The sequence below is a fragment of the Notamacropus eugenii genome, chromosome 7 (assembly GCF_028372415.1).
Source record: "Notamacropus eugenii isolate mMacEug1 chromosome 7, mMacEug1.pri_v2, whole genome shotgun sequence".
Classification (NCBI taxonomy): domain Eukaryota; kingdom Metazoa; phylum Chordata; class Mammalia; order Diprotodontia; family Macropodidae; genus Notamacropus; species Notamacropus eugenii.
In genome coordinates this window covers 28,566,756-28,585,259 of record NC_092878.1, presented here as the reverse complement: position 1 = coordinate 28,585,259, position 18,504 = coordinate 28,566,756, and the positions used below count along the sequence as shown (strand labels likewise).

The following is an 18,504-nucleotide window of genomic DNA, read 5'->3' as shown; positions in this document are numbered from 1 at the left end:
TATTTTATCTTGGAAAATTCCATCATCTAATCAGTAAGTTAAATATTAGCTCAGGCTTAAGCACTATTATGAGAATGTGCACCAGAATAGTGTAGTACATAATTACTATGATTTTACATATTTTGTGAAGTTGTTTTCCCTGGTAAACTATAAACTCCTTGAAGGCAGAGACTGCTTGATTTTTATCTTTACATGACAAAAATCTTTGCGTGACTTACATTTCATAAAGGGGGACTTTGTAAAGCTTGTTGTGGAAGGAAATTTTTATGAAAGTGGAAAGCCCAACAAAATCAAGAAAACTAATTAAAAGTTAATATATGAACTCCTCCCAAAAGCATCCTCCTTCCATCCCTTCCCTCAACCCCCAACAGTATGAAGAAAGCCAAAGGTACTCAGAGTGCTTTGCCTCTGATGAAATAATTTACTCCACCATCTTTCTCTTCTTCCTGTTAACACCCTTCCTTCAGCGCATTCCTTTCCCTTCCCTTTGTGTATTTCACGTGAAGTTCAATTGCACCTAATAAATATGTGGTTTAGTACCTCATATACTGAAGCCTATTCATCATTGCAGTCTTGTTCCCTCCTACACACATCTCTCTGATTCAGATTTAAGGTTATGACAGTAATTACTTGATTACTAAAGTTGTTGGGGTTCATTATTATTTAGTAGAATGTAAGAAGAAAGACTGTTCTGTCTCTTACTTATTCATAAATTGTTTGCTGTCCCTAAGTCTGTTAGGTAAATATGTTCCATGGTCTTCGAATTCTCTTTAAATGTCTCTCTTTACATCTAGGTCATGTATCCATTTTGACCTTATCTTGGTAAAGGGTGTAAGATATTGGCCTATGCCCAATTTCCACGAGACTGCTTTCTAGTTTTCCCAACAATTTTTACCAAGTAATGCATTCTTATCCCCCAAACTAAGTCCTTAGACTTGTCAGATACAAGGTTACTATATTTGCTTGCTGCTCTGAAATGTATATTGACTCTGTTACACTAATCTACTTTTCTATTTCTTAGCTAGTACCAAATAGTTTTGATAATTTTGTTGCCTTTATTATATAGTTTAAAATCCGGTACTGCTACATCTCTTTGCTTTATGTTTTTTTCATTATTCCTTTGAAATATCAAAGGAATAATGACTTTTTATTCTTCCAAGTGAATTTTATTATTTTTTCTAATTCAGTAAAAAAATTTTAGGTAATTTAATTGGGATGGCATTGAATATATAAATTAGTTTAGATAACATTGTTATGTTTATTATATTAACCCTGCCTACCCATGAACCATTATTAACAATTAAGACTGTTCCATTGTGTCAAAGTACTACTTAGGACAAGCTGGTAACCACAAGGTCCTTGGGTTAGTGCTGTGTCAAAGAATGTTGTATTGACAGTCAGTAACCTGAGTTTGAATCCCAGCTCAGCTGGGGTGCTGGGCAAGTCACCTTTCTTTTTCTAAACTCACTTTCTACATCTGTAAAATAAGGAGGTTGGATTCGATGGCCTTTGAGGTCCCTTCCATCTGTACAACTCTGATCCTGTAAGATAAGGCCTGAGGTTAAGCACCGTCATCAGGTCTGGGTGGTAAAGACTTGGCTTCGTACTTCAATATTTGAAAGACTAATAAATTTTACTTTAAATGAGATCAGTCAGTAGAATGACCTTGGTTCTAGCCACCGGTCTAATTGAATAGAGATTATCTGCCCTCTCTGCCATTGTTCATGTTATGACATGGACTAGCTGAAGCTTTTTCATTCATTTTAGCTGAGGGACTGTATATAGACTGATGCGTGGGACCTCTTTACTCAGCTTCTTTATGGTTATTCTTTGTTCTTGGCTGAATAACCAGACAGACACATGTTATGCTGACTGCAGAGATGTGGGTCTTGATGGTTCAGGCTAAGGCTTTAAAGTTGCCAAGAAAGAATTGCTTGACTTTTGTCTTTCATTCAACTGGATGAGATAATCCTGTGCAAGAACAAAAAAGTCTGGGCCCCTTCCTATAGAAGTCATGTTTGTCTTCCATGTAGATCCCACCCACGTGATGGGTTTGTACCCTGATTTGCTGCCCACTGAGTATAGGAAGCAGCTGCAGTATCCCAACCCATTGCCAGTGCTCTCTGGGGCTGAACTAGAGAAGGCTCATTTGGCTCTAATTGACTACCTGACTCAGGTAAGTAGGGGCTAGGGATACTTCCTGGGAATTCTGTCTAGCATGGAGTTCAGCATGGGTAAGAGTGCAGACAGGGATGTCGCAAAGGCCTCGGATGACCCACTGCTTTCCTGGTCTATTTCTTCCTAAGCACTTTGGCCTAATTTCAGTTGTGGACAAGAGTGAAAGCTGACCCCTTTATGTATGATTCTCAGCTTCACTAGGTCTACATCATAGTCATCTGTGTCAACTCTTAGAGAGGTAGGTAAGTATAATTTCTAAAGGAATGTAAAAGTACCATTTTATCCCAAGTATCCGTGCCTCATGCTTATGATGTCTCTGAGGAGCATTATTTTTCTTTTACAAAATTTCCACAAGCCTCAGTTCCTACTTTTTTTTTTTTTTTTAAGAATAAGCACTTAGGCATTTCTAAAACATTTGCTATGCTGGTTACTCTCCTACCTCGCTTCTGGGAAAATGGGTATAAGGGCAGGTCTACCTCTCTAATGTATTGTTAAACACACCCTTGGCATTAGGTTGCAGGAATGTGCCTGTCCTGTGAGCTAAAGGCTGGGATGCTGCAGCCCTAGCAGTGTCTGACATACAGTCTGTAAGGAGACACTACATCAGCCTCCTCATGTGCTCTGCCTGGCATAAACTCCAAGGGAAAGGGGTATTCTGCCTCTAGACATAAAGAGAAAACTGTAGGCTATCAGTTCCAAGGCTGATTGTGCCATGTACTGGCATTAGGATTGGGCATCATGCCAGAGAAAGTGCTTTTCAGCACATCCCTCCAATTTAGGGATCTAAGGCACATGCTGAGTCCCAGTTCCAGTGGGATATAGCTGGTTTGCACCAAGTTTCCCAGCAGAAATTTCATCAGTGGCAACTTGATATTCATTTATATTGAATTCTCAAACTCTTGTATTAAGGTAGAAATGAAGTTAGCTACTTAGGGGGTCCATAATCCCACAGGTATGGTTGTACTCTTTCACCTAGTGCAGACCACAAACCCTCTACCCCTTTGGTTCTGTGACGTTCTTCTCCATCTTTTGTAAATCTTCTGAAAAGGATCTATCTCTAAAGGTGACTTTGTCCTTTTATTATCTCAGGGATATGAGTATAGTAGAGACCAGTTGGAGTCTAGTAGCTGGAGAGGTAGCCTTGGAGTTAGAAAAACCTGGGCTTATGTCCTGGCTGTGTGAGCCCAGGCATGTCACTTGTGTCCTCCACTTCCCTCCAGGACCCCAGGCAACTTTCTAAGATTTGAACAAATCTTCAGCTTGGCATGAAAACATGCCTTTGATATAGGGATCTAAGGTACAGGCAGAGTCATCTCCCCAGTTCCAGTGGGATGTAGCTGGATTCAATGCGATCTCCTTATTTCCAGTGGGATGTAGCTGGCTTCAGTGTGATATCCTTATTTCCAGTGGGAGGTAACTGGGTTGTACTGAGTTGCCTCTGGAGGAAATTATCAGCCTCGGCCCCATTTGTCTTCCGGGTGGCAGGGTTTGTTCCCTCATGTGCTGTCCACTCTAAGTTTCAGAGAAGGTGATGGTCTGCCTTGGCTGGCATTCCCTGCACCCATGAGGTCACCAGTTCAGTCTGTACACTCGTACCCTCCAGCCTCCCTGTGGGGTTCAGGCTCTCTAGCTGTGCTCACTTGTTTCTCACTGCGTGACCAGCCCCCTCAGTCATGCATGTCCTTTATGATATATTCTCTGCCACCCCTTGGGCACGCCATTGTTGGTCTTTGTCTCCCATCAGTTTGTTCCCTCCATGCATTTCTCCATTGCTCTTTGGGATACCGAAGGTTTGGATTATTCTGGGATTGTGACCTCCATGGTGTTAGAAAGGATTTGGGTGGCAGCAAACCAGTTTTTTAACCATTGAGGAAGTGCCTCAGGATTCCCCAAATCCTACCTCACCCAGTCTCCATGATAATGGCAGGTGGCCATGTAGATCTGAGGAGAACTTCAGTGTGGTGGGTTCCCCTGCTGGCCAAGGAGTAGGATTGGGAGATATTTGGTTCTGGTTGTCTATGCCGTATTTGTTGCCTATTAGAAAAGAAACCAATTGGTGAAGAAGCTCAATGACTCTGACCATCAATCGAGCACCTCTCCCCTCATGGAAGGCACTCCCACGATCAAGTCCAAGAAGAAGCTCCTGCAAATCATAGACACCACCCTGCTCAAGTGCTATCTCCAGGTGAATGGTGACCCCCTAAACTGGTAGGGAAGTCATCTGGCACCTGATGCTAATGAGGCAAAATCATCTTGGGTAGAGAAGTGGAACAGCTGTCCTGCATCTGTCATGCTCTGATGATCTAGGAGTTTGCTAGATAAGACAAGCTTTCTGTCTGTGACCCTAAAGAAAACTTTTTTTTTCAGCTCTGGTAAAGCCTCAGGTAGGGAAGAGGGTAGCTCATGAAGAACATATTTTTTTCCCCAAAGGTTAAAACTAGAGGGGTTAGTAAATGAAGAAAAAAAGTATTTATTGTTTACTGTTTGAAAAACTCTGTCTGTCTTTTGGGGTGCCTTGCTGCCTCAATGAGGCTGGCTTATGACCCCTTCTCCATAGAGATCATCCCCTTGAGTGATGACTTTGGGAGCTAGGATGGAAATAGGGCCAGTGATCTGGAGGATGTTGCTGTTCCCAGGGCTCTTGCTCACCTGCTTGTTAATGGTAGTTGGTCAGTGGTCGGTATCATTGATGGCGACCTTATAAACTGAGGAGGGCTGAAAGGAGGGTTGTGGTCTGGGAGGCAGTGCTGTCCCAAGGGCTGTTGGACTTATCTGCCGATCAGTAGCAGTTGATCAGTAGTTAGAGAGAAAATCTGATTCTAAATTGCACTCCTTCTGTAGACAAACGTGGCTCTGGTGGCTCCATTGCTGCGTCTGGAGAACAATCATTGCCACATTGAAGAAAGTGAGCACGTGTTGAAGAAGGCGCATAAGTACAGTGAGCTGATCATCCTTTATGAGAAGAAAGGGCTTCATGAGAAAGGTGATGCCAATAGATTCTCAGTATTTGTTTGCCAGGCGTCTTGGAACACTGTGGGCTAAATGGGTATGGATGCGATAAGCAGCCTACTCTCAGAGGAGTGGGACTGGCTCATAGTAGCTTTTTGGGGGTTTCTAACAAGCTTTGCAGGTGCTGGTGGACCAGTCTAAGAAAGCCAACTCCCCCCTGAAAGGCCATGAGAGGACAGTGCAGTATCTTCAGCATCTGGGTAAGCATCCCCTTTGGGGCAACAAGATTCAGGACAGGAACAAGGGGTCATCTTATTGAAAGTTACCTCATGTTGGTCAGTCTCTGACTCTTAGCAGTTTTCTTTGTCTCCTCTGGGAGCACTTGACTTGTGGTCTCTGGCGGGATGGTGCTCGTGTCTGCTCCTTTGTGGGACTTGGAGCTGATGCACTGGGTATATGCACGGAGCTGGTATTGGGGTTTCTTTTTTTTTAGCTTTCAGATCAAGGCACAGCTAGCATTTTGGCACGTGTGGGCCATGATATCCCAGCTTCTTGTGAGATTTTGTGTTTCTTATTGTAGGCACAGAGAACTTGCATTTGGTGTTCTCCTACTCCATCTGGGTGCTGAGAGACTTCCCGGAAGATGGGCTAAAAGTAAGTCTCCTTAATTCCATTCCATTTTATCTGGACTCTCTGGTTCTCTCATGTTCTCTTCCTATAACAGAACTGTCATCATTATCTACGCTTGATTATGTTTTGTATTTTGTAGGTACTTTTATGTATGCACTTAAATGTATACTGGCACCAGAGTATAAGCTCCTGGGGGGCAGGGCCTGTTTTTGTCCCTGTATTCCCCAAACAAGGCACAGTGCCTGACATATAATAAGTGTTCAGTAAATGATCGGTGGTTAGTTGGTTGGTTGATTGATGTGGGAGTCATAAAAGGGTCATGGTCTTCTGTTAAACATTGGGTGAGGGGAAAGGTTTGAGACCCTCTGTCAAAGCTTACTCATATTTCTTGGGGTTATTTCTGGCAGAAAGCTGTGCTCTTCTTTGCTTGTTTGCCTTGTGGGAAGTCCTTGAGCTTTACATTAAGGAAGATGGTTATCAGAAGTATTTGTTTTTTACTATTTAACTTAGGCTTTGTGTAGATTAACTTATAGTTCTCAGATTATGCTTATTTTTTGTTTTTTTTTATCATTAATTTTTGGTAGTATTTTATTTTTTCCAATTACACATAAAAATAGTTTTCAACATTCACTTTTATAAGATTCTGAGTTCCAAATGTTTTCCTCCCTGTCTCTCCCCTCCCCAAGACGGCATACAATCTGATGTAGGCTATACACATACAATCCTATTAGACATATTTCCACATTAGTCCATGTTGTGAAGGAAGAATCAAAACAAAAGGGAAAAAACCATGAGAATTATATTTCCCTCCATCCTATTTCTCCCCCCTTCCATTTATTTTATTCTCTCTCTCCTTTCACCTTATCCGTCCTCAAAAGTGTTTTGCTTCTGACTACCCCCTCCCCCAATCTGCCCTCTCTTCTATCACTCCCCTCCCTCACTTCTCTTAATTCCCTTCCCTTCTTACTTTCTTATAGGGTAAGATAGATTTCTGTACCGAATTGCATGTGTATTTTATTCCCTCTTGAGCCAATTCTGATGAGTGTATGGTTTACTCACTCCCCCTCTTCCCCTCCACTGTAAAAACTTTTTCTTGCTTTTATGTGAGATAATGGTGAAATTAATTTTAAATTCCTGTATTCCAGTGACAGACTTTTCTTTTGGAACTCCACTTTGTATTTTGGTAGGTCCCCAGGGAGTTTAACTCATCATATAGAGCAGTTAAGGACAACAGCACACATGGTACAGTGGAAAGATCGTTAGGGCTGGCTAGAGTCAAGATTTGGGATTCAGCTCCTAGTTCTGTTACACTAGTTGTGTGACATTGGCTAACTCTTTGGGTCTTAACTTTCTCTGTTGTAAAAATGAAGAGGTTGAGGTTGATGACTTCTGAGCTGGCAGGCAGGCTCTCCTCCCTACATCCCTACATTCTGTGATTCCTCTTCCTGCCTACATGCTTGGCATCTTCCTGTGCTCTCAGCTTGGGGTGTCTAGCAGTGGTTTTGCTTATAGAAACATGTTTTGTTCTGACAGATATTTACTGAAGATCTCCCTGAGGTGGAGGCCCTACCACGGGACCGTGTGCTGAACTTCTTAATAGAAAACTTTAAGGGTCTGGCTGTTCCCTATTTGGTAAGATGCTGTGTTTTTCTAGTTCCTTTAATAAAGTTCACCACTAAGCCATTCTGGAATGTAGGTGTTCAGGTCATGGGGCATGTGAGATAGGCATCTGTGTCTTTTAAGAATGAATAGACATAGGTGGTACAGTGAAGAGAGGACTGGCCCTGTTCTCAGGAGGACCTGAGTTCAAATTGGGCTTCAGACACTTGACACTTACTAGCTATGTGACCTTGGGCAAGTAATTTAACCCCAATTGCCTTGCTTTCCCTCTCCAAAAAAAGAAAAAGAATAGGTAGACACTTCCTGATAGAGAAGTGGTGGACTCAGAATGAAGGCTGAGGCATGTTATTTTTGGACGTGGCCAGTGAGAGAATTTGTTTTACTTGATGGTGCATGGTTATAGCAGGAGCTTTGTTTTTCTTACTTTGTCTGGGAGTGAATTGTTGGAATGGGAAGGGGGAGAGAAGGTAGATCTTTGTAAAACTAAAATTGAATTTAAAAAAAGAATGGGTAGAATTGTAAGATGAGAAGTTTACTTCAGTATCCTTTGAAAGAGACACTCTGGCAAAACCATATTTGGTAGCCAGAGTAGATGTTTTGGGAGCATTTTATGACACTTCATACATTTATGGCAAGCCCTGATTGGTGAAAGAGAAAGACTGAATGGAAATTCCATAGCTATATTGGTCCAGCTGGATTCAGTAATGATCACAGGACAACCAAATAGATTTTAAGTATCTAAAAGAAAATACCTTGGACAGGATGGGATTGTTGGAATTAACTAGGTGAATTCATGGGTTAGCATTTAAAAAGACTGTTTATCAGAAAAATCATTCCTGAAACTCAAAAGAATTAACTGTAAAAGTTATAAAAGAGCTGCTACTTAGATTTGTAGCTTGATTAAGCTTTACAAAGGGTAAGACTTTCTAGGGGTGTCTGAGTTAAATTATCTGTGTAGGGGCAGCTAGGTGGCACAGTAGGTAGAGTGCCAGGCTTGGCACCAGGAAGATTTATCTTCTTGACTTCAAATCCTACCTCAAACGTTTACTAGCTGTGTGACCCTGGGAAAGTCACTTAATCCTCAGTTTTCTCATCTGTAAAATGAACTGGAGAAGGAAATGGCAAACCTCCCTAGTATCTTTGCTAAGAAAATCCCAAATTGAGGTTACAAAGAGTTGGACATGACTGAAATAGAAGATACAGGCCAAACCTGTTTTCCATCCTAGGAACACATCATCCATACCTGGGAAGAGACAGGTTCTGAGTTCCACAACTGCCTTATCCAGCTGTACTGTGAGAAAGTCCAAGGACTGATGAAAGAATACCTCAGTTCCTTCCCTACAGGTACAGATGACCTTAAAAACCTAGCTGTCCTGTGGGCTTGGAGAGAGCACAGAACTTGTCAATGTGGAGCATGGGGTGGTGCCATGCAACGTAAAACCTTACACTTGAGTTTTGTAAAAGCAAATCTGTGCGGGAAGAAAGCTTTCAGAGGAATCAGTGTGCCGAAGTTAACCAATGCTGGGAGTCAGAGGTGGGAATTGCAGGCTAGCCTAGATAAATTGCTCCCTGTCTCTGGGAGACACCCCCAGGGAGATGGTGAGGTCCTGGAGCCAACCTGCAGATGGCTGCAGTTGGGAGGAAACCAGTCTTGTTGGCAGGCCTTTTACCTGGTAAACAAGACGTGCTGTTGTCTTGTATTTCTGTGGGACATACAGACTAGTGTTTAAGTAGTTCATTCTCAGTGTGATGTTCTTTTCATTCCTCTGGATTAAGACCTTGCCCCTTGTGCATCATTTCTTGCATTGAGCCTGGCTTTCCCATAGATAAAACTCCAGTCCCTGCTGGCGAGGAAGAGGGGGAGCTGGGAGAATACCGGCGGAAGCTCCTCATGTTCCTGGAGATCTCTAGCTGCTATGATCCAAGTCAACTCATCTGTGACTTCCCTTTTGATGGTGAGTATCCATTACCTAACTGGAGGCCACAACCTACTGCAGTTTTCAGGGAGGCACAAATTCATATTTGTATAAGGCCTTATGGTTTCTGTTGTTTCGTGTTGATCTTCGTAACAACCCTTTGAGGAAGCTTTTCTTCTCTAATCACTATTGTTAACCCCGCATTGCATAACTATTTAAATAGTAATTAGTTAAGTAATTAAGTAGTAGTCTCATCTAATTCATTTAGTCAGCAAATATGTATTCAAACCTAGGTGTTTTAGCTACCATCCTACCATACTGCCCTGCCTCTCTATTCTTTCTAACATGAGCTCCCTTTTGTTTTCAATTCTGTACCTCATATCACCTCAGCACTATCCTTCATTCTCTCTTCCTTTGCCATAGTGTCTTAGGAAAAAAATAAAAATAAAAAGAGGGTTCTTGCCAAGGCAAACCCCTTTACAGTACTTGTGCTCTTTGATCCCATTCCCTCCTGTCTGCTTTGGGAGTTTGTCTCTCTGTTTGTGCCCTCTTTCTTTCTAATCTTCAATCTGTCTTTATCTGCTGGCTCTTTCTCTGCTGCCTACAAATATACCCAGATTTACACCTCCCCCTATCCCTATTCTTAAAAACAATCTGACTCCACCGTGTTTTTGAACTGTAATTCTTTATCTGTCTTCTATTTCATAGCCAAATTCCTAGAAAAAGCCACCTACACTCATTACCTCCATTTCCTCACCTCTTACTGAGTTCTCAGCCTTCTAGCATCTGGTTTCTTAGATGCTAAACTTGAAACTGTTCTCGCCAGGGCTATTAAAAATCTCTTAGTTTCCAAATCCAGTGTCCGCTCCTTATTTTTGACCTCTGTGCAGCTTCTGACACGACTGCTCCCCACTCCTGGACATGGTTTTCCTTGCATTTTTGTGACACTGTCCTCTGGTTCTCTTCTGGCCTGTCTGAATATCCTCTTTTGCTGGACCATCTTTTATATCCTGCCCAATGATGTAGCTATATCCTGAACTCTCTCATGTCTTCTTTTCTCTTCTCTCCCCAATTTCATCATTTCCTCTCTTTCACTGATTGTCTCTGTGCTGATGTCTGCTAGATGTGTGCATCCAGCTCCAGTCCTGCATCACCAGCTATTGGCAGGACGCTTCTATTTTGGTATCCAATAGGCATCTCAAACTCATCTTGTTTAAAATATGCTCTTTCCTCACCAAACTTGCAGCATTCCTCATTTTCCTGAGGTTAGGGTGAACAACACCACTATTTTCAATCACTGAGGTTGCAGGCTTGAATTCATTGTCTACTCTTCACTCTGTCACCCCTCTAGTGTTCAGTCAGTTTCCAAGTTTTGTCAGTTTTACCTCTACAAAATCTGCTATATCCATCCCCATTTTTATTTCCTAATGCACCTGGTCATCAACAAATTTCAGGCCCTTATCTCCTGTTATCTAGATTAGTATAATAGTCTTCTCATTGGACTTCCTGCTTCCCTTCTGTACCATTCCAAACCCTGTTCCACATTGAAATCTGTAAAGGATAGATATTACCATGCCACTACCCTGCTTAGTGGACAGCTAGGTGGTGCAGTGGATAGAGTGCTGGGCCTGGAGTCAGGAAGACCTGAGTTCAAATTCAGCCATAGATACTTACTAGCTCTGTGACCCTGGGCAAATCACTTAACCCTGTTTGCATCACTTTCCTCATCTACAAATTGATCTGGAGAAGGAAATGGCAAACCTCTGTAGTGTCTTTGTCAAGAAAATCTCAAATGGGGTCACAAGTCAGATGTGACTGAACAACCACTACCACCAGTCAGTAAGCTCCAGTGACTGTTAACTTCAGGATAAAATCAAAACCCCTTTACTTTGCATCTAAAGCCCTTCATAATTTGACTTTACCCTGACTTACGGGGCCAGTGTCCTGCTGCTGTCCCTCACACACTGCCAGTTCCATTCACAACTTACTTTACTTGTTGTTTCCTGTGACATTGTCTTCCACTTTTGAGCCTTTGGCCAGTGAGAGAGGAGAATGCTTTCCTTTCTCACCTCTGTCCTCTGGAATCATACCCAGTTCCTGTCTTGTCTCATCTCAGGTGCCACCTCCTTTTTATCTCTCCTGTTGTTAAACCCCTCCCCACTCTGCCCAGCCCTCCCAAATTACTTTGTTTTTATTTTGTACCTAAAATGTAAATATCTTAAAGGCAGGGAATGTTTTGTTTTTGTCTTTGTACCCCCAGTGTTTGTGCACATAGTAGGCTCTTATAATAAATGCTTGTGGAATTGAGTTGAAATGAAACACACCAATTTGGTGAAGAAAACATACAGTCCATTTGTCTGGGGATCTGTGTTCTAATTTCTTCCCTATGGAGTAACCACATTGTGTCTGAGTGTTCCCTTCCCTCTCTGGGCATGTGCTCATATATTTATCACCAGCCAAGTTTAAATTTGTTTCATTGCATGTGTTTGTAGCCAACTTTATTCTTTTCTAATTCAATAGAACCATAAGCTCAGTGATTGATATGATTTCCTGGAAAAAATTGAGAATTGTCTTTACTAGGGAATAGGTCAGTCCTGTGACTGCTCATATTTTGGGTGTTTCTAGTTATTAACTCCTTGTGGGGGAAACCTTAATAGTAGAAATAATATCTCTTCTCTTATTTTAGTCTTTGTCCTTCGAGCTAACTTGCAGTCGTGGTTATTTTTTTTTTCTTGTAGGTCTCCTAGAAGAAAGAGCTCTCCTTTTGGGGCGAATGGGGAAACATGAACAAGCTCTCTTCATTTATGTCCACATTCTGAAGGATACAAGGATGGCTGAAGAGTGAGTGGCCTCTCTCATCCTAATCCTACTTTCTGTGAATTTCTTGATTTGGACGTATGTTATGTTGACAATCAGAAGAGACCAGAAGAATACCTGAAACATCCCACCACAGGAGCACCAACTGCCTACGTCGACTACCCAGTAGAGTGAAAATTGTTTCCTATAATGGCCCCCATTTCTAATAAGATCTTTAGCAGATCACAAAGCTGTTGCATGAATGGAAATTATCTTGGTCCGTTAAACTTTGTCTGGCCGTATCCCATTTCTGACTCTCCATGTTTCACTTCCAGGTACTGCCATAAACACTATGACCGAAACAGAGATGGCAACAAAGATGTGAGTAGTAACTTTGCTCCTATCTGTCTTGTAGTTATTGAATGTAGCCCCATGTGTCTGACTGCTCACAGCTTACCTAGCCCTCTTCAGGTTGGTTGTAGGTGACTCTGATTGGAATGAATTACAAAGATATTGTGGGTCAGTGTGTTTGTGCGATTTGATTTGCAATATCTGTGGATGATATGATGGCTCAAATATATATGTAAATGTTTATATAGATTTGTATATGTAAATATACAACTGTATATAAGTAGCTCAAACATCATAACCAGGAATGATTAAAAGTGAGTCTCTTGTCTGTCACCATCTTTCTTTATATCCCCAGCAATTAGCACAGTGTTTAGCATGTAGTAGGGGCTTAATAAATGTTTGTTGACTTGCTTTATCCAACTCCCTCTGATGCTCTAGGTGTATGCCCTTTTTAGAATCGGGATTATAGAATGTTAGAGCTAAAGATAATTAGAGATTATCTAATCTAATTCTTTGCCATGGTATTGGTGAAGGAAGGAGAGCCAAAGAGGTTAAATCGCATATGCCAAAGGTCATCCAGTTACAGGAGCAAAATGAGAGCCTGGGCTTTCTAACTCCCAGGCAGTTGTTCTTTTCAGCTTTTCATCTCGATACAGTGATGTTTTACAATCCAGTTTTACAAGTGGTACTAGTCTATTGTACTGAGTCACCTTTGAGGCCTGGCTCTCACCTCCTAAGGCCTTAGCATAGACAGGGCCTCAGCTTTCAAACCCCAGCTTAAAGGAAAAACCTTTACTGAGTTATACTGTCTTTTCCTCGGCTTTCTCCTGGGGAGAAAAGCAAACTTAAGGTTTTTATTATTTTTCTTGCCAACTTAACTTCATATACATTTTAAAAAACCTCGTTATTAAGTTTTGAGTTTCAAATTCTGTCCCTCCCTTCCTTGAGATGGTAAATAATTAGATATAGGTTATACATGTGCATTTATGTCAAACATTTCCATATTAATCATTTTGACATATACACTTTAGAGAGATAAAAATGAATAACTTTTAAGTCACTAGCTGTGTGACCTTGGGCAAGAAAATCCCTTAAACTCTCTTGTGCCTTAGTTTCCTTGTCTTTAAGGTGAGACATGGAGTCTCACCATGACTTCTAAGGTCCCTCCCAACTCTAACTCTATGATCCTGTGATCCTGAGTGTGAGGTGACAGCTGCTGCTTCTAGACTTCCCTCAGTGTGAAATGGAGCTCTTTACCATCCTCCATTTCAACTGATGTTTTGGGATTCTCTGAAGGTTATTGGTATCAGTTGAGTGGTATATTTTGACTAGATTTATGTGAAACAGGTTTATCTGTCCCTGCTTCGGATGTATCTGTCCCCACCTAGTGTTCACTGCTTGGGGCCCATCAAGATGGAGCTGCTGGAGCCCCAAGCTAATCTCCAGGCTGCCCTGCAGGTTCTGGAATTACACCACAGCAAGCTGGACACCACCAAGGTCAGGCCTTCTCTCTGTCTTTCTCTCTGTCTCTCTCTCTCCTTCTCCCCCTGTCTCTCCCTCTTTCTCTCTCTCCCTGTCTCCTTCACTCCCTTTCCCACTATCCCTCCTTTGTATTTCTCTGCCCTCAGGCCATCAACCTTCTTCCAGCGAACACCCAGATTAATGAGATACGCATCTTTCTGGAAAAAGTCCTGGAGGAAAATGCACAAAAGAAACGTTTCAATCAAGTCCTCAAAAACCTTCTTCAAGCCGAGTTTCTAAGGGTACAGAACACCAGAACTCTTCTTTGTTCTCTGCCCGAGTTTGTGTCCTGAACCCTTTCTGTGAACTGCCGTGAGAGAGCCTTCGGCCTTGTGCTTTACACACAGGTCACATCCAGAAATGAGTGTAACTTTTAGTTCCCAGCTCTCTTAGTGAAAGAAGTGGGTGAAAGCTGGGCTGGGGAGGAGCAGGGAGCAGGGGTGCAGTCAATGTCCCTTTCTGCTGCATGGAGTCCAAATACTCTTGGGTTTGGCCATGTTCCTCCAGGTCCAGGAGGAGCGCATTTTCCACCAGCAAGTGAAGTGCATCATCACAGAGGAGAAGTTGTGCATGGTGTGTAAGAAGAAGATAGGGAACAGGTGAGCCCTTCATGTTCAGAGAGGCAACGAGCAGGAGTGCGTATTGAAGTGCTCCTGTGCCCAGACTCTTGTTTCTGGAGTGACTGATCAGGGATGAAGGAGTGCAGGAGCTGGATTTTTTAAAATCCAAGATTTTCTTATATATTTCATCCATCATCCAAAGTGAAGGCAGATTGAGACTGATTTTTTTTTTTAGACTGGGCCAGTGCAGGGATTTATTTTACTTGATTATATACATGTTTGTAATAGAGAATGGAGGGAAATGGGAAGGAGATAATATGGACCTGAAAAAAAAGAAAATGGAATTTAAAAGAGTGAACAATCTGCTTCTTATCGAAATCTTGGAGGAGGAAGGCCAGTTTCAGGATCACTGATGTATGGGGGTGGATCTGTTTTTCTTGAAAGGTGGACACAATTGCCACTGCCACATCCTACTGTTTTAAGCCAGTTGACATTCACCTTTGAGTTAGCTCTGGCCTTCACGGATGGAGTAAATAAATACATGTTCTGTTTCCAGGCTCATTTATTGAAAAGACAGATCCATAATCTTAAACTCTGTCCTTTGAAATAGGCTTATACTAAGCAGTCCAAAGAGATTAAACTCTTAGCTGGTGACTGACTTGGCTACTTTTATGAGATTTAGCCTATATTACAATTGTAATATCCAAAGCCGTCAGGACATTGATTCTTGGGAAGTTAAAACCATGCCCTATCAGAAGCAACTGAAGGAATTTGCAGAGGTTTATGGAAGGATATAGTGGAGAAGGGATTAGACTTGTTTCCCTCAGCCCTACAGGACAAAACAAGCACTAGGGGTGGATATGCCAGAGTCACAGATTTCAACTCAGTAGAAAGAAAAACTCAGCAGTGGTCCTGCCCACAAATGGAATGGACTGTCTCAGCAGACAGTGAGCCTGGCATTCCCGCAGGTCCTCAGTAGAGATGACTCTGCAAAGGAAATATTGTATGGCTTCCTTTGGGTGGGAGTGGGACCAGAAGCCCAGGAGCTCTTCAGAGTCTGATTCCTTGGAAAGATCTGCCTTCAAGTTCTTTGTTAGGACAAGCCTGCAGACTTGATGAGCACTGTTAGCTGGCACAAAGTGAGCCTTGATACATGGGCCTGCACGTTTCCCATATCTGCTTTTGGCTTTTGCATGCTCCAGCTCATGTTGGTTAACAGGAGATATGTGCCCAGTAGATATTTGACATTATGGGGAATGCTGCGTGGAGTCCAAATACTCTTGGGGTCGGAATCTAGGACTCTTTTGAACTTCCAGCCTTGGAAGAGATCACTAAATTCTTTCTGGGTCTGAACCTGCCAGGCTGAAGTGGATAGGCATAGTATCTGCTCCCGTTCTGGTCAGAGACAGATGAATGGCAACTCTGCCTCTATGCTGTTTTAAGGCAGGAAGCTTTTCCTGGTAAAGGGAGTTGCTTCCTTTGTGGGGACCAGCCTCAGTTTCATCCCATTCTCCTTCCCCTGCAGCGCGTTTGCCAGGTACCCCAATGGAGTGGTTGTGCACTACTTCTGTTCCAAAGAGGTCAACCCGACTGACACCTGAACTTGGAGCTACTGTGAGGTCAGTGGACTACAATTCTTGCCTTTCCCAGAAGAACAGAAGGTGGAAGCTCCTTAGGAAGCGAGAATGCCTCCTGGAGGAGTCTGCTCAATTGGACACTACTTGGTACCTTACAGCCTGGAGCATCTCTAGACTGACTCTCCTCCCAACCCTGACAACAACAACAACGTTGGCTTTTTAAGAGAAAAAAATGACTTGTATGGTTAAGTTGCTGGCAACTTCACAAAATCTCTTTGATACTTAGGATGTGAAGTAGACGCATCCTCCAGTGTTTGCATTGCTATGCACTAAGAAAACTTGTTTTGAGCATTTGTAACTGAAGGGGAATTTTTCCATTAAGAACCTTTTTTATAAAGGTAAATATATGTCTTCACAAAGACCTGGAGGCCAGACTAACTGGAGAGTCCAGTGAAAAGAAAAAATTCTACGGGCTGCGCCATCTGTAGACAGAACAGCTGGCTTTCTATTTAAGGATGGTTGTTTTTTCCTCAGTCTAGTTTTGGTGCTAGACACTCCCAAGACATTTCCCTCTCTGCTCCTCCCCTTTATGTGTCTCACTTTCATTTGCTTACTTTTTCCTTCTCACTTTTTTCCACAATTCCTGAGCTCAGGAATGACCAGTATTTAGCACTATGTTATGTTTGACGTGCAAGGGGTTAATTCTGCAGAATTTTTGTCAGCTCTGCAGGTGTTAGGGGATGTGGGTGGGAACTGTAAATATGTCCTATTTGCACTGCACAATCAGTTGCTCATCCCTTCATGAATGGGGGACCAAGAGGATGTCATTACCTTTCTAGGAAAGGAATCCTACCCTCTGTCCAAGTAGAGATTGTGGGTTCTGCCAAGTTATGACATCATAAAGACTGGACCATCTGAGCTCTTGGTGTGAGATCATATTCACATGCCCCTGCAGTGTTGGCTACTCCCAGCTCATTCACCAGGAGCAGAGTTAAAGTTAGTTTCATATTTGTAGGTGATGCTCTACCTTGTTTCAAGTCCCTCCTCTTCCTGCTTGCATGTCATGCAGAATAGGCCTGATTATTAGTCTGCTGATTTGTTTTGGGGAGTAGGTAGATTGGGTTGCAGTATTGTATGTGATTGGATCTCTGAGACATTTAGAAAAAAGATCCAGTCAAGAGCTCAAGTACATTTGTGATCATAGTCAGAGAGAGGGGAGAAAAAGGCAGTAGCACCAAATGGGCTTTTAAAGTCCATCCTCCCCTCCCCCCTACTCCTGTCTACTTTCCCTCAAGGTTCTCTAAAATATTGGTTAGGTCGTATTCTTACCAACCACACGATTACTTGTGCTTCCATGGAGTACAATTTGCAGCACCCCCTCACTTTAAAAAGGATTAGGACCCATTATCTTTGCAGCCACAGCAGACAGATCAAGGACATGAAGGACAAGGAATCCTGCATCCTGACCTTAATGGGGATTCTGTACACTTGACCACTTCAGTTTTGTTGCCCTGATACCTTTAGTGGGTTGTTGGAAGCTGGACTGAGTGATGGAGCAGTGGATTCCTTCCTTCTCGTTGGAGGAAGTGACCTTAGTGGCCAACTCTGTCTCCTTTACTGATAGAGTGACCTGACTCTGTTTTTCACTGTGGCATTTTGGCATCTCTTTCCCTGTGCTGTCAGCATTGCCTTCAGGTTTGTGGGGTTCTGTAGATTCTGTTGCTAAGGTGGCTAATGATAAACTGAAGGTTTATCTAGGTCCCAGTCCTCCACATGGACTTATGTGAACCCTCTGAAGATATAGCATTAGCTGCCAACTCAGTTATGACATTTTGGCTAATTATTGACAGCAGTGATGGAGACAACTGGGAGTAAGTAGATCAGTGAGAATGAGTCGTTTTGCAGGAGAACCTCGAAGCAAGTAAGCAGAAAGAGACAACCAGTTACCAATTTGTCCATATGTACATAGCAGTAAAGAAGAGACCTAGGACCCAGCTGCCAAGAAGGTAGCTTGGAGGTGGGTATTAGGCCTCTTCTCAGCTTTCCTGCTGAAGCCCTCCCAGAGCTCATGTTGCGTTGGCCTAACATCTTCTGTCTCTGGTTTCATTTTCTGTGAGCCAGATTTGTTCAAAGCAATAGAATAAAGATTATGTGTGGTCTTACATGTAGCAAGCTGCTGCTTTGTCAACGCCATGCCTCTTCGAGCCATACCCTCACCTAGCACCTACTTTTGGCAGAGGTCTACCCCATATGAGGGTTTGGCCTGCCTTATCTTAGTTGTGTGTGCAGTTGTCACAGCTACTAAGTGAGATGTGGGGAATCACAATTTTATGGGGTGAGCTGGTGATGATGATCTCTTGTTCCCTTCAATAATGATAATAATAAAATTTAATGAACCTTTCTATC

General features: G+C 42.5%; 1 protein-coding gene across 2 annotated transcripts in view; it reads left to right on the top strand.

The window, feature by feature from the left end:
- VPS39 (VPS39 subunit of HOPS complex) overlaps positions 1–18,500 on the top strand; it is a 53,285-nt gene extending 34,785 nt beyond the window's left edge. For both annotated transcript variants that reach the window (XM_072625073.1, XM_072625071.1), the window contains 14 exons: positions 2,034–2,176; positions 4,220–4,363; positions 5,020–5,161; positions 5,301–5,387; positions 5,708–5,781; positions 7,291–7,389; positions 8,604–8,721; positions 9,204–9,332; positions 12,032–12,134; positions 12,425–12,470; positions 13,788–13,937; positions 14,069–14,203; positions 14,469–14,560; positions 16,047–18,500. In XM_072625073.1, coding sequence (XP_072481174.1) covers positions 2,034–2,176; positions 4,220–4,363; positions 5,020–5,161; positions 5,301–5,387; positions 5,708–5,781; positions 7,291–7,389; positions 8,604–8,721; positions 9,204–9,332; positions 12,032–12,134; positions 12,425–12,470; positions 13,788–13,937; positions 14,069–14,203; positions 14,469–14,560; positions 16,047–16,122 — 1,538 coding nt within the window. In that variant the 3' untranslated portion in view covers positions 16,123–18,500. The remainder of the gene's footprint in view (positions 1–2,033; positions 2,177–4,219; positions 4,364–5,019; positions 5,162–5,300; positions 5,388–5,707; positions 5,782–7,290; positions 7,390–8,603; positions 8,722–9,203; positions 9,333–12,031; positions 12,135–12,424; positions 12,471–13,787; positions 13,938–14,068; positions 14,204–14,468; positions 14,561–16,046) is intronic.
- The last annotated feature ends 4 nt before the right edge of the window (positions 18,501–18,504 follow it).